A 15,120-nucleotide genomic window follows, 5' to 3' on the forward strand; every position below is an offset into this window, starting at 1 on the left:
GGAAACTGGTTGGCTTTCTTCCACATACTCAGTGCATTCCTACCAGATTCCATGCATAGGACAAACAGTGAGCTATGTAATGACGCTCATCTTAGAGTAGGACAAATTCCTTCAACAATGAGCCTTGTAGAGCATTCATTATGCTCCCTCTTGCCTTGACAACCGCAGGCCCCTGGATTTTAAACTCTCCCCCGCGAGGCCTGATCACACTTGGAACCTCAGCACCAACAAACATGACCACCCTGTCGCCTTTCAAGGCTCGTCCATGGGCATACCCGAGAAGGCCTGAGTCCGTTGTGAAGATGGACCTGTTGATCCAAAGGCCTCTTATGAGGCGGTAAAGGCTAGCAGCAGACATCAAAGAGTTGAACAGCGATCTATCGCAGTCGCCCTCTACCCATGACTCGTGACTGGCAACATCAGATCCGGCAAAGATGGCGTCGAGGGCGGCATCAACATCAGACTCGACGTAGGAGAGAACGTCTGAATGCCTGCTCATCTCATTTGTAGCTCTCATCAGTTTATTCCTCGCACGAGTAAAGATGTACCGTCGGTTCTTCTCAGATGCTTCTGTCTCAAATACGCATCTCAGAGCTCGAAGCCCTGACATGAAGGATGTTTCGGGTTGCGTTGGGCTGTTTGTGAGCAACAACTGACAAAGTTGAGCTTCAGACTGATCCCCCGCAGAGGTACTACAGCATAGCATTCGGAAGAGCTTGATCGTCTCTGCTCCGTGCTTCCGTATTGCCAGTTCGTACTTGACTGTTCCATGAGTTGCAGCGAGGGTTTCGGTTTGAGCCTGCACTCTACTAGAATCGCCAACCACATGATCAACAACTCCTAGTGTTCTGCCGCTGAGAACAAGTTGTTTATAGTCGGAGGATATCCTGATCGATGCGGCTGGTTCAGTTGGCCCGTCCCAGTGAGAAGGAATATCACGATCCGCATGATCTAATGGAACATGTCCAAGGTCCTGATTGAGGTCATCGGACCATCGGGAGTCCTCACTCCAGTCTGGCACCCACGAAGGAAGATCGTCTCGCCGGTTCTCACTCCACAAATTTTCTAGTGGCCAGAGAGAGTTATCCTGCTGCATAATAGCAACAGTGGCCCTTGTGTAGATCTCCGAAATAGATTGGGTATAGTCCGGCTGCGGCATGGGTTTCCCCAGTTTTTGTGAGAGACCGTAGAGTGCAAAGATCTTGTCCTTGGGGTTTGTGGCATGTCTGATTCTTGAATGATGAACCATTCTCGAAAGCACTTTAACCCCATCATCAGTCTCGTTGTTTTCAATGTCTTCTAGCATCTCTTTAAAGTCGGAGCACGCGTAGAAGCAGTTGACAAAGTTCCGAGTTCCCTTGCTCGACAAGGGAAACGAGGCCTCGATGAGCTCGAGGGCCTGGCAGAGCGCATCCCACGACATGGTCTGAGTACCACACATGATTGTTGCGTGTTTTGCGAGGAGAAGTTCTTGGAGAGTCCACATTCTCTCAAACCAAGTTCTGCTAAGGAGTCCTTCGATGATTTCTTGGACAGCCCACATCTGCGACGTTTTCCACTTGCCCTCTGCGAATGTGAGCCCAAGTCGAATATCGTATCGAGAGATACTAACCACATTTATTCATGAATTTAGAACACAGGTTGTGTCTCAGATCTTCCCAAAAGTCATCCCGAATTAGATATAGCCGCTTAAAGTGTCGTAAGAGTGCCGTCGTCTTCTCGTCGCTTGGGCCAAGCCAAACCAGAACATCAGAAGCTGCTTCATAAATGTCGCCCATCATAGCAACTTGAATGTTCCTTTCCCGGATGCCGCCATCAGTCTGGTCGATGCAAATGCTGTCGATCCAAAGATGGCGCTCTTTCGAGGTCCACCTCAGTTCTCTTAGTGCCCCATCGCAGTTGGCCGTGATAGGTAGAGACGCAGTACCAAGTGTGAGTGTGTGCGTCGAACTTGGGGGACCCCAGACATAGGAGAGTGCCTCAAATGGAGAAGACGGGATGATAGATCCCGACGACCTTTGTAGGTCACATACCTTCAATGATCCAACCAGAACCTCTGATTTGTCTTGGGCAGGCTGGAGAACCAAGACCCTTGTTTGCGAGTTACTCGTCAATGGGATATGTTGATACAGCATTTTGAACGAAATTCTTAAGAAAATGATATATGACGGTTGCAACAGTTTTCTTGGTTTCGGCGTGATAAGAAATTGGGGGCCATATGCACCTACGGCCAATACAAGCCAGCCACGTCGCTGAGCTAGACGACGGCAGTCACATGCATTATTGTTGCGTCGCCAAGTTTTTACCAAGTTATTCAGTTACTCGGTGGAGAATTCATCTTGATGAGAGTTTGGGTAGATATATAGAGATATCTAGGTTGACTATCAACGGGTGATTGATAAGCACCACGCGTGAATCACAACCACAAACAGCGACCTTATCATAAGAGCTTCTCTGGGACAAATTGCACCTAGCGAGGTCTCCCACACTAGCTATGGTCTTGGTTACACACACAGGTCACGAGTAGCATGCATGTCTTGAACGTCAACTCGGCCAATCGAGGACACCCTTTCACAGCCTGATTTATTAATAGTTTCGAGCTGGCGGTTAGAGTCGACCCCGCACTTCCTTCATCATCATCAGTTGATTCTGGATGAGTAGCTATCAGTAGCTATCGTCCTTCGATCAATCTCGACTCCATCTGCCCGGGCACGGACAGCTAGAGTTCGTCAAACTCAGCTAGCATACCCAGTACACGAGTACTCAGAAACACTCCTCCACTTGCTTTGCTTGCTCCACTTCATCATGTCTTCGTTGGAGCCCCGTCAGCCCGCGCTCTCGATGTACGATGACTCGAGCAAGCTGCTGAATCTCTCGTCATTTCTTGCACCTACCAAGATCCCTTTCAGCCTCCTCATCCGAGGCTCATCACCCCGCAATCGATGGAATTCCCAGGGCGATATCGAAAGCGTGGACGCAAGCGCTGTTGGTCTCCCTTCAGCTCTAGCCAACGTTCTATCGAACCAGCAAAGTCTGGTATCTGCCATGACTCGTCTGCCTCACGCTTACATCAAGATCTCACATCAGCTCTATGAGGTTGATGGGGAAATTGCCCATCTTGCTCGCCAGAGACACGCTCCAGATGATCAGACACACTGGAAGAACCGGGCCTTGATCGTCGCGTACAGATCGATTCCTTGGAAGTATCTGGAGACTGTGTAGGCTCAGTCCACCACACACTCATCCCTTCACTAACCACACTCAGTTCTGACGACCCGACTCTGGCCTTCCCACACCTGAAGCATACGCTTAAGGCCTGCTCAGATGACTTCCCCGGCCTCTCCAATGCTGTAAAGATCGATCTCGGACTCACCCTCGTTGAGTCATCCCGGTTCTCCGACATGGCTTGGAAGCAGTTCGCCATTGGCCAAGCCAAGCGCGTGTCAGTTGGTGTTGAGAGCCCATATCTCGCCTCTCGCATTGCACTAGCGGAATGCGTTTTGAATCGCATTGAGGGTTCCATGCTTCAATCCGCAGCCAATCTGGCCCCCAGAAGCAGCGAAGAGGCTGCTCTTGATGAGAGAATGCATTCGATCGCTGGCCAGCACGCAATCCAGCGAGCTCTCAACTTTATGCAAATCGAAGCACTGAAATCAGCCGAAGAGGTGCTCGAAACTTGGTCTCCCCTGAGTGAGACCCCATCTCCAATGGAGAAAGCAGTGGACTTCAAAAAGCGCGTCGTCCGGGGCAGGTCTCTTCGTCAACGGGGGGAAACCCACCAAGCCATCATTCTACTCGACGCAGGGCGTCGTTTGTCTCAACAGCCTAGCGAGATTGTCCTTGATGAAGATCTCCGCGACCTCATCTGCGAGCTTGCTGACGCGCTACGAGAGTTGGTTCTTTTCACATGGGCCGAAAACGTTCTGCGGTGGGAGATCGAACGCCGTGAAGGAGCCTACATCCCCGTGATGGGCAAGGGCCTTTTAGAGTTGTCCCTGGCGGAAGTGCTCTTTTCCCGAGGACAATACTACAATGCCAAAGTGCTTTGTCTCAATGCCTTGAAGGAGTTCCCTCGTCTCAAGTATGAGAAGATTCGAGCCTACATAATTCTGGCCAAGGTTTACCACGTCATATCCAACTTCGAGAAGGCACGCTCATACTGGACCATGGCTTTGGAGGCTGTCAACAGATTCCCTAGTGAGAGCTCAAGAACATCTCGTATCATCCTGAGATCTCTCTGTGATGCGGCCGGGAACGATGAGTTGCGGGAGCAGTACCAGAAGCAACTAGCACGCCTTTGTGCTCAGGGGGAAGCCGGCGATATGAAGTTTTGGATCGGGGGTATGCCTAGTTGGGAAAAGTACCTAGAGAACAGGGAATCTAAGGCCCGGGCCAACTAGGTATTATTTCTAAATTGAACCGTTTCTTTATCGATGCATACTCTCGCGGCCAAATAGACTACATCAGTAGATGCCTGTAAAGTCCAACTCCTCCATCTCCCACCGATCCAAGAAATCTAATCCCAAAAAGTCGCCATGAGGAGAAAGATGCTCCCCCAAACCGAGGTGCGAGTCTATGCCAGTATGCGCGTGCAATAACGCAGACGATTGGTTCGGGCGATCCTGGGCTGAGGGTGACTGCATGGACTCAGAATGACTTGATGGAGTCGAGTAAAGGTTCTTCCTAGAGAGCACCATCTCAAAGGCCGGAAGGGCTCGTGATATTGCAGGAACATCCTTGATTTGGTCAAGAACCAGCATTGTCTGGTTAATTGACAGTTTGGCCATTGAGCGGACAAGATCTGTCTCTGACGGATCAAGTGCTGTTTCGATATGAAGTGCCAGGAGAGCCGGCATTGTACTGACACTATAATGGTGATTAATAAAAACGTTACTATCAAATGGCAGTTTGGCAATTACAAAGTCAATGGGAACTTCTGGATAGTTCCATTCGCCAAGACTCTCTTGGCGATGGTGTCAAGCTCAAAGATGGCTGACCGAAGTCTCTGCTTCGCCCACTCACTTCCACTCACATTTCGCGAACGCCAGCAGCGACGAAGTAGGCGACACATGATGGCTTCAAACCTGTAGCTTATTGCGAGGGTCTCTGGGTAGTATATCTCGCTATCATGAAAAGGGTCGGTAATACCCATCTTCTTAGCGAGGGACGTACGCCAAACATCCAGTGGACGCATCAGTTGGCGTACATCTTGATGAGACCCTTGATGAGACCCATTCTTGACTGTAGACAAGCAATTTCCAACTGTAACTGGGTTATTATAAGCTCCACAATTAGCGATTGGCTTATAACCTACAAATTTGGGCCAGTTCGCAGTGGGCAATTAGCGAAGTCTTTTGCTGGTGGGATATCGGTGACCACAAGTCGGATTCTTCATGTATGTCGTCGATTTCCCAGTCATCTTTGTTGAGGAGTTTTAACAGGGGAACACTCTCAAGGAGTCGAAGATTCTGTGTGTTGACGAACGAATGAAAGACATCACGAATCTATAAGCCAAGTCAAAATCGAGCAGGACGAGAAGGGGCTGTGGCATACGTAAAGAACCCACCAGATCCGCCTGTAAAGCTTCAACTGTCTGAAAGATGCGTCTCCTCTAGCACACCTATAGCATCGTCAGTTGTTAGCCGCTAGAAAGAATAGTTAAGAGCCCACGTATTATGTATATCAAGCTTGACTGCAAGGCGGATCGAGTTATGGAACCAATACTGAAAGTCTCTATCTGTTGGATGGTCAAGAATGATGACACCCAAGATGAGTGAACCCTGCAACATGCGCAGGGTATCTTTTTCATACTGAAAGTCGTAAAGCAGATTTGCCTTTAAGAAGAATGATTCTTGAGCAGCCGAACGGTGAGTGAATCCACAGCCGGATATGGCTTCCGGTGGCGCAAAGAGAGTTGCGGCTGCAAAGATGGCGTAGAGTATAAACAAGGAGCAGGCCCCCGACTGATAGCTTCTGAGAAACTCCACTCTTTCGATGACGGGACTGCAAGAGCAGGCTTGATGAAAATACGTCCTAACAAGCATGTCCCTAGTTGTGTCAGTAGATGGCCAATGCAGACGTAACCTTCGAGCCCTGACTCACATATAGCATCGAGCAGGCAAGTCAAAAACTCCCTTTTTAGTAAGAAACTCGTTGTCCACCTCATCTAGTTCCGGTGGCTTATTCCAGAGCCGGATCCGAGGGATGAGGTCATCATCAGGTCGGCTGCCGGGAGTATCGTTGCTGGCGTGCTGTGGACTTGTTGGCGAGTCGGTGATGGCGTCGTGCAAAATATTGAGGTAATGTAGGTCAGGCCGAGACTGGTGATCCCGAGGGGTAGAGCTATTGTGATCCAGAGGAGATGTCTGAGGTAGGGTTACCTGATTCGATGCCTCTGTACGTGTTGTTTGAGCGCTGTTTATTGCGTGCTCTGGAGTCTATCGGGGAATGTCAGCCTCGGCATCTATTGTTCGATAGGCGCGCGGAAACAGGAGCAGCATAAGAGGGTGACCGAGGAATACAGAGAACCGGCTTCACCTACACGTTCGTCAGGTCGTGGTGCTCTGGACTCCTTTTCGACGGCAACTGTGCGTACAATCCTAATGTGACACCATATCAATCTCAAGTGTATTTGTTTCAAGTCTTAGGTGCTCACTGACCGTCTTCGGGGTTTGCGCGCCGACAAGACACAATTCGGGGCGCACTGTCGGCTGACACAGCTGCTGCAGGGCAGTCCAGTCACAGCAGCGTCGCACTTGATCTTGCGTGCGCGACAGGGAACGCACGCCTTACTAGGCTTCCCTCGTTTCCCCGCTCCGTTCTGCTGAGGAGAGGGCGTTTCGTAGTCCATATCGATCCGCGGAGTTTAAACAAGTCGTCATTTGGGAGTTTCTCGTCTCGGCCTTTCGGGGTTTCATGTACGGGTCGGGATGGGAATTTCTATATTGCCGTTGGATGCGTTGGTTGTTATTCCCGAAGAAAACTCCGCGGCATTATCGGCTGAAATGCCGAGGGACGTGGGTGACTTATACCGACCTCCGCATCTGAGATGTTGGATCTAGACTTTAACAAGACATCAATCTCGAGTGGCCATGTGACGCTTGCATCTTCTCTTTTCCATTGATCGCAGACGTCCACGAAGTCATGGCGCCTCCTCCCCCAAGTCCCTCGTCCTCCTCGACGACCATCGCTGATGTCATCGAAATCGAAGAAACCACAAGCTTCAGGCCGTTTCAATGGGCAAAGGCCCGGGTCCGAGGCCCGATCGATGAGGAGAAGTTCTCCGAGCACAACTACGTAGGCGAGGGAACAGAATCGAATCCTTTCCTCGTCAAGTTCCTCCCCAACGATCCTCAAGATGCCATGACTTTTGCGCCATGGAGGAAATGGATGATTACCATTCTTCAAGCGATCGCAACTCTGGCTGTCACCTTCGTGAGCTCTGCATATACTGGAGGCATAAGGGAAATAATCCGCGCCTTTGACATATCCCAGGAAGTAGCAACTCTGGGTGTGTCGCTCTTTGTATTGGGCTTTGCTGTTGGGCCACTGCTCTGGGCTCCTCTGTCTGAGCTGTATGGAAGGCAAAAGATCTTTGTCTTTACGTACTTTGCCTTGACTGCGTTCAATGTTGGAGCTGCTTGCGCGCAGACAATGCCAACTTTACTCGTCCTTCGCTTCCTCGCCGGCGCCTTCGGTTCTTCTCCATTGACCAACGCGGGAGGCGTCATTGCGGACATGTTCAACCATACTGAACGCGGTCTGGCAGGCAGTCTATTTGGTCTTGCTCCCTTCTTGGGGCCCGCCATTGGTATGAGAGATGGTGTATATCATGAATGACCTGCTGACTCGTTTATAGGCCCCATTGTCGGTGGCTTCCTCGGAGAGACAGAGGGCTGGCGTTGGCTTCTAGGCTTGATGGCAATCTTCACTGGGGTTTTCTGGATTCTCATTACACTTCTTGTTCCGGAAACATACGCCCCATATCTTCTTCGCCAACGGGCCCAGATGCTCTCTGAAAGAACAGGCAGAGTCTACATCTCGCTCCTCGACGCCGGTCAGCCTCCAAAGTCCATTTCCAGTCAGCTTAAAGTTGCTCTCACACGACCCTGGATCTTGTTATTCAAAGAGCCCATCGTCCTGCTCCTCTCGATATACATCTCCATCATCTACGGCACCTTGTACATGTGCTTTGCCGCCTTTCCCATTGTCTTTCAAGTAGGACGAGGCTGGAGCCCAGGCATTGGAGGCCTAGCTTTCATCGGGACTGCAGTTGGTGTGTCACTTGCCACTCTGACAGCCATTTTTGAAAACAAGCGTTATGTACGTTTGGCAGCTGCCAAGGGTGGTATGCTTGACCCAGAGGCCAGACTTCGTCTGGCGATGCTTGGGTCTGTTTTTATACCTATTGGACTGTTCTGGTTTGCTTGGACGACATATCCTTCCATCCATTGGGCTGTGCCGATTGTTGGCTCAGTGTTCTTTGGTCTGGGGTTGGTTCTGGTCTTTCTTTCTCTACTAAACTATCTGATTGACTCTTGTAAGTTGCCATCCTCACACACATTCATAACTCTAATAGGAAACAGATGTGGTCTTTGCTGCTTCGGTCTTGGCCGCCAATTCTGTCCTTCGATCTCTCTTTGGTGCAGCCTTTCCTCTATTCACGCCGCATATGTACGAGAATCTCGGTGTTCAATGGGCAGGCTCCGTTCCGGCGTTTCTGGCTCTTGCCTGTGTTCCATTCCCGTTTCTATTTTACAAATACGGTGCTCGGATTAGACTCAAGTGCCAATATGCCTCTGAGGCTGTTCAGATTCTTCAGAAGATGCGAGCTCAGCATGCTGCAGCCATGCAAGAACAATCAGTGCTGCAAGATGAGGAGACCGGGAGAGCCAGATCAAACAGCCATTAGTCTCGAATGACCGGGATGCGGTTCAGGCAGATTTATGACATTCGAGGATCGGAGATTTCTACTGCTCGGCGGTTCAGAATATTGTCTTTTCACGTTCAAATAGGGGCCATATTAATCTTTTATTATATAGACTTGTACCTAAACTAATACCACATATCACAGCACAATGTGCGGCTTGCAGCAGTGATGCGTGCATGGTTTGAGGGGGCCTTGGCAACTGCGGAGGTGATCTACAAGGGACAGAAGGATCAATAAAGTGATTTCGCCTCACTCGCCTAGCCCGGTGATACATGGGCAAAGGATATCACGTCAGCTTCCCAGCTCAACAGGGACATGCAGTCCTGCAAGCACTCTCAGTCTTGGCTTGTGGCACAGAGATGGCAACTTTATAATACCTAAAGACTTGCACGTAGTGACAGGTCTATCAGGTGAAGTATCATGTATCACACAGGTCAACCATTTCACATTGCGCCCGTTCATGTCAAGTTCAGTAATAGATGATAATATTATTGTCAGGCTCATGCCTTAAGCTAGAACTACCCTGACATGTACCCAGTCAAGCCCAGCCGGACCCGAACCGGAAAGAAGATGTATACACATTGAATATTAAATGTTCCGGGCCATAACCCAGGTCATTAGGGGTTGGTCAGCCAAGAGGCTATGCTTACAGAAGCTGGAAGGCAGCGACGGCAAGACCGGCAGCAGCCAGGATGCCAGAGGCAGCGTTGGAAGCACCCTGTGTCTGTTAGTATGAGTCTGTGAGTTGAGATACTGTGGACTTACCATGTTGACAACAGTAGGAGGGTTGGTGGGGCTGACGACGGTGGTGTTGTCGGCGTGCGAGGGCTTGACGACAACGGTGGTGGGCTTGGGAGCAGCAGGCTTCTCGGTCTCGGCAGAGGTCTCGGCAGGAGCGGCAGCAGTGGTAGCCTTGGTCTCCTCGGCGGGCTGGGTCTCCTCAGCCTCAGTCTCCTCGGCCTGGGTCTCCTCAGGCTGCTCCTCAGCCTTGGTGGAAGTGGGCTGGGTCTCGGCCTGGGTGGACTCGGGCTCCTCCTCAGCCTGGGTCGACTCGGGTTCCTCCTCGGCCTGGGTGGTAGGCTTGGGCTCGGCCTTGGTGGTGGTGGGCTGCTCCTCGGGCTTGGTGGGAGGAGTGATGGTGATGCCGTAGTCTGAAATGATTAGACAAGTTCAACTTCAATGACTCTGTAACTTACCAGCGCACAGGTTCACGCCAAAGGCGATGGCGGCCTCGGACTGGCTACCGCACTCGTCCCAGATGCACTCGGCGAACCAGTTCTGGAGGTTGGAGCGCTTGCAGAAGCACAGGTACATGTTCGCCTCAGTGCAGTCCAGAGGGGGGTGATCGGTGATGACGCCCTGGAAGCAGTTGATGGCGCAGACGGACTGAGCCTGAGCCATGGAGGCGAGGCTGATGACGCCGGCGGCGGCAAGGCGGATCGAGGTGGAGGTCTTCATCTTGCTTGGAGAGTTTGTTGAAATCGAACGAGTGATGTTCTAGCGAATGTGGTCGTTGTCGACGGAAGCAAGTAGTGAGCGAGTGTTGAAGACGGATTGCGATGCTGGAAAGAGAATCGGGTTGAGAGGCGAGAGATACCGGGTATTAATATCTCAGAGAAAGGCCTCTACCGGCATGGATCTCATCAAGTCTAGAGGTGCCTGAGAAGGCATGCAAGGGCCTCATCTCCGATCATTGGCCGCTTCGAAGCGCTCCTGGTCCTGGGCCTGTAGTTGTGGCTGCGGCGTTAATTTCGCTTTGGATCTAGTCGACCTTGGCGGTGGCGATTGAAGCCTGTACGGATACGATTAGAGTTATCAGATCATCTGATAGTCTAGTTTTTGCTTCTTACCCTGTCAAAGACCCTGTCAACACCAACAGGGACTCCGCTATCGGTCCCAGAAAAACTCATTGGTACAAGCTCATCTGCAGCTGGCCCGTTCAAGAGGCCAAGAAGACGCCGAGCTCCTTTCCGGACGAGCCGAATTAACACACAGGCCTGCAACAGTGGGCCTCATTGACCTTCGTCCACTCACCCCACGAACTCCCTGTCAAGCATTTGGCACTAATGAAATGATTATCTTATCAGATCCCACCCTCTCACGCCACTAACGATACGTTGACCCTGGACGGCATAGCCGAGCCAAAATCACACGGACGGGCTAGCCAAGCTAGGGAGCTCGCTGTTGCACCATGTGCAGCCGAGGAAGGGGAGCTGAAAAGGAACATGAAGTGGGGGGAGTGACTCTGAGAGATTGCTCGGCCACAAAGAATGGCCATACCGCTCTACTAGGACGGCATCTCGTACTCACCAAGAGACCATTCTCGCTCAGTTCGGCAAGGTCGCCAAGGGCCATGCTCTACAGCCGCACTTGACATGCAACCTTTGTGATGGCTCATCTACTATTAAGACGGGTAAATCGCCCGCTTCCAGCGGTTGGTCTAGTAAACTTTACCACTCGAAAAAATGAAGGCTGCTTTTGTTGTTCTCGCCATTGCTGGCCTCGCCAGCGCCGCTGAAAAGACCATGTTTGATGCGCTACCCGAGTGCTCGCATGACTGTCTCACCAAGGCCATCAAGGGTTCATCCAGCTGCAAGCCCGAGGACAATGACTGTCTCTGCGAGGTGGACAACTACCGCAACATCTACACTGGAGCCCAGGCCTGCGTTCTTCAAGCATGCGGTGCTGCCAAGTCAGTTGGTAAGTCGGCCTGCCTCAGAGCCTGATCGAGCAACACTAACGCCTCGCAGAGGATGTCCTTCCAGCTGCAGCTCAGTTCTGTTACGACGTGACTGGTGGTGCCACCGCTCCACCAGTCGACGAGTCGGCCACCGTCAAGTCCACTGGATCAGCTACCACCAAGGCAGCCGAGTCGACTGGCACCCCTGAGGCTGCTGCCACTGCCACCAGCTCAACCGCCTCACCCGACGGAGCGGCTGCCATGGGCTCCATCGGCGGCTTCGGCATGATGGTGCTGGGTCTGCTCGCCGCCTTTTAGGCGAGCTGTAGTCTGGGGAAGGTTTGGGGAAGCCGGGATGTGGCAGGGGTTAATCTGGGTCTCTGATCCGTCTTGTAACGATCTTCTTTACGCACAAAGCGTCAGTTTAAACTGTTGTATGGCATGTAGAATAGAATGAATAATCACTGAACCCGATATTTTCAGTGCATCGAGCACCAAACAGTCATTGAGCCTGATCTAGAAGGTGGAATCTGATGATCCAGACCCTGGTGTTGACAGGGCTCCTCGGATCACGCAGTCCGTCCGATGGTCCGTTCCCCACATGGACGGAATTCATGCGCCAGGCAAGGGTCGCTAGGCTGACAAGGGTTTAAATGGCGCAGCATCACGACCGTTGATGGTGTTGACGGTGTTGGTGATGAACAGGGTTGGACTCATCGATCGTGCATGTAAGCCCTCGCATTCATCTTGGTTGATATCATCATGCAGCTTCTAAATCAAGCTTTCAGCTGGCCAGGAGTTCCCCTGAGAATGGGTCCCGGACTTTCGTGTGTTCCTGCATGTTCGGGAGCTTGTGTAGCATCAGATGATGAGTTCGTATTCAGAGATCAAGACCAACAGCAGCCTCTTTGGGTCAGGTAACTGGATGAGGCGGAAGATGACAGTGGGGGCAAGAAGTTGAGCATGTGACGATGGTGTTGATCTAGCAAGTTGATCTGAGAAGCTGAACCAAGACATGAAGTTCAGGGTAGTCTCATTACGAACGTAGGATGGTTCTAAACTGGTTGTCAGGAAGTCGTCAGTTGTTAATTGTACATGGCACAAAGCATGATGTACATGGCACAACGTATTTGACGAAGTCGTAGGTAGCGAGATACCAAATGCTCAACTCAGACGAACTGAGTCATCGGTGCTTGGTGGGAGGATTCTGGCAATGAAAACCTGGTTTTCATCGGTTCTAGTATCGTGACCGTCATGCTCACGGTATTGTGCCTTAGGAATTAAATGTCAAGTCAATGTGATGTCAACTCAAGGGACAAACAAAGAGATTCATCAACTTCAAGACTACTCCAGTTCTGAAGAGAATCCGGGATCTCATCTTCCAACATCAGCTCTCTGGCTATATGGTTGTTTTTGTGACAGAAGCTGCTTACACCGGTCACTTACCCCGTAACATACTGTTCTGATTTCACGATGGTGGATTACCACTGAAACCGCAAAGGGCATCATCTTCGTCTGAAGTCTTATAACTCTCAAGAGATATTATATGATGCCATATACTATCCATCCCATGTCTCACAACGAGCAAAACCATCAGAGCCCGTCATTAAGTCTTGGAGCACTGTATTGTTGTTATCTATAGACTAGGCTATAATTCGATATGGGGAGGCACAAGCTTTGATCTACCCGGCACTTGCGAGCTCAACGCGGGTAAAGGCGAGGATAACTAGTGCATCTCGATCTAGATACCATCAAGTACTAGATATGACTCGGCAAGCACTAGCGTACGCCCATGAGATCTGTTACCGTTGATAGTTGATGGCTGTTTCTACTAAACTGTCCCTTCCAGCAGAGCAATGTCGAGATCCCCTCATAGCCTGTCCTTCCAAACCTGAGTTTTCGAGCCTGAGGCAGCCCAAACCCTTGATACAAAGTCCTACCTGTTGGCTCGACACCATGGTGTTCCCTGAGCATCACCGTTCAGGCTTCCATCATGAGGCCGAGTCAAACGCCGCCTGGATCCTCACGGTTGACTCGGCCAACGAGAAATTCCAAGCGCCTGACTCGGTGTTCAGGCCCAAATAGAACTTCCAACGTCCAGACCGAGCGCATCCCGCGGACATGGTCTGTTAGTGCAACTCGGCAATGGTACGAGTAACTGCTTTGGGAATGACGGACGGGGGGACTTTTGGCGCTGTCAGTTAAGGCACGGAGTGGGGGTTTTAACTGTTTGCCCGCCTCCGCACCCCAGCAGGCATTATTCGTAGCGCATTCTTGGTACAGGAAATTGCACACGTTCAGCGCCCAATGAAGGACTTTCAGGTAATTCTTCCGCCTGTAATTCATAGCCAGTCATGCCCTAGTTCTGGGAATTCTCGCCGATGTCCGCAGTCTCCTGGATCCTTGGCCAAAACAGCTGAACGAAGCGACCGATCCGGCGCGGTGCCCCCTGTGGTCCTTGCTGGGCTGCCAGGGTCTTGTCAAGAAATGCCTCTGCTAGCTCTTTCAGGACAGGCCATTTTCCTCAAAAGGCGACTCGTACCAAGAGCATGAACCAACAGACGGCTCAAAAAGACAAGACTTTTGCGAACCCATCAGGAACAATACGCATTTTGTCTCTGACGCTTGAGCCTCGGCATGGATCGATCTCCAGTGGGGCGAACCAGGAACCGAATCTGCATTGGAAAGGGGGAAGCAGAAGAAAAAAATAAACGGCGGCGTTGGTGCACGCGACTCCCCCGGTTCCTCGTGGTCGGAGATTGAACTGATTGATAAAGATTGAGTTGGGCCGGTCTCCACGTGGCGAACTGTTGTTTATTTCCAGGGGCTTGAGCTTTGTCTGAGCCACTGTCGCTTTGCTGATCTTTGTCTCAGCCACTCGTTGGGTGAGCGTTCGCCGTAGCGTTCACATGATCGGCATGCTCGGAAAGTCTTCCGGCGGTGCAGCTGGGGATTCCGGAGGCCGAGGTGCTGGGGGAGAGAGGAACGCGGCATCGAGAAGCTGAATGCGATGACGAGGTGCCAATCGTTCGTTCATTACATTGTTTGTTTACTCCGTTGGCTGCGAGAGTGAGACCCCCCAACACCTCAGTCATAGCACCCGCCAGAGGTGGCTTCAGGGCTCTGATCGCTCCCTGTGCCTCACACACGCATTTGCTCTCAAGTCAAGGAAGGGTTACCGATCTTGCAACGACAACTGTGACTTCTCTCGGCATACAATGCATTCCCCTGAGAGCATTAAATTGAAGCTGGTGATGATCACGCAACATTCGTCACGCTGAATTGCCTGTTTCGCAATAATGTGGCATGCTCCGTTGTGAATGTAATTTATGCATGTATACCTCTGACATTATTTACGGTTGTCTGTCTTTATTTTTCCTCTCTCATCCCTTTAGAAGCAAGAAGATCAAGTCGCCTTAGGCCCTCTCTGGGTCTGCAACTCGACTGTGCAATCGCACAATATGTTATGCCGCCCTGAATGATGCATAATTTGATGAAGTATGTTGGTATC

General features: G+C 51.1%; 6 protein-coding genes across 6 annotated transcripts; 3 read left to right on the plus strand and 3 right to left on the minus strand.

Annotated features, from left to right (window-relative positions):
• Positions 1 to 91: 91 nt before the first annotated feature.
• Positions 92 to 2,135, minus strand: NCS57_01347100 (HET domain-containing protein; the record flags this gene model as incomplete). The annotated part of the gene is made up of 2 exons (XM_053063104.1): positions 92 to 1,566; positions 1,613 to 2,135. 2 exons carry the CDS (start codon positions 2,133 to 2,135, stop codon positions 92 to 94), a joined length of 1,998 nt encoding a protein of 665 aa, XP_052907999.1.
• A 670-nt stretch (positions 2,136 to 2,805) lies between these two features.
• Positions 2,806 to 4,400, plus strand: NCS57_01347200 (uncharacterized protein; the record flags this gene model as incomplete). The annotated part of the gene is made up of 2 exons (XM_053063105.1): positions 2,806 to 3,218; positions 3,266 to 4,400. 2 exons carry the CDS (start codon positions 2,806 to 2,808, stop codon positions 4,398 to 4,400), a joined length of 1,548 nt encoding a protein of 515 aa, XP_052908000.1.
• Positions 4,401 to 4,463: 63 nt separating this feature from the next.
• On the minus strand, positions 4,464 to 6,850 carry NCS57_01347300 (Zn(2)-C6 fungal-type domain-containing protein; the record flags this gene model as incomplete). The annotated part of the gene is made up of 8 exons (XM_053063106.1): positions 4,464 to 4,866; positions 4,920 to 5,262; positions 5,315 to 5,504; positions 5,554 to 5,620; positions 5,671 to 6,048; positions 6,103 to 6,437; positions 6,542 to 6,599; positions 6,660 to 6,850. 8 exons carry the CDS (start codon positions 6,848 to 6,850, stop codon positions 4,464 to 4,466), a joined length of 1,965 nt encoding a protein of 654 aa, XP_052908001.1.
• A 293-nt stretch (positions 6,851 to 7,143) lies between these two features.
• Positions 7,144 to 8,911, plus strand: NCS57_01347400 (Efflux pump FUB11; the record flags this gene model as incomplete). The annotated part of the gene is made up of 3 exons (XM_053063107.1): positions 7,144 to 7,810; positions 7,859 to 8,539; positions 8,586 to 8,911. 3 exons carry the CDS (start codon positions 7,144 to 7,146, stop codon positions 8,909 to 8,911), a joined length of 1,674 nt encoding a protein of 557 aa, XP_052908002.1.
• A 664-nt stretch (positions 8,912 to 9,575) lies between these two features.
• Positions 9,576 to 10,387, minus strand: NCS57_01347500 (CFEM domain-containing protein; the record flags this gene model as incomplete). The annotated part of the gene is made up of 3 exons (XM_053063108.1): positions 9,576 to 9,647; positions 9,695 to 10,080; positions 10,126 to 10,387. 3 exons carry the CDS (start codon positions 10,385 to 10,387, stop codon positions 9,576 to 9,578), a joined length of 720 nt encoding a protein of 239 aa, XP_052908003.1.
• Positions 10,388 to 11,394: 1,007 nt separating this feature from the next.
• On the plus strand, positions 11,395 to 11,927 carry NCS57_01347600 (CFEM domain-containing protein; the record flags this gene model as incomplete). The annotated part of the gene is made up of 2 exons (XM_053063109.1): positions 11,395 to 11,629; positions 11,680 to 11,927. The coding sequence occupies 2 exons, from the start codon at positions 11,395 to 11,397 to the stop codon at positions 11,925 to 11,927; spliced, it is 483 nt and encodes a 160-aa protein (XP_052908004.1).
• Between the last annotated feature and the right edge of the window lie 3,193 nt (positions 11,928 to 15,120).

This window comes from Fusarium keratoplasticum, chromosome 11 (assembly GCF_025433545.1).
Source record: "Fusarium keratoplasticum isolate Fu6.1 chromosome 11, whole genome shotgun sequence".
NCBI lineage: Eukaryota > Fungi > Ascomycota > Sordariomycetes > Hypocreales > Nectriaceae > Fusarium > Fusarium keratoplasticum.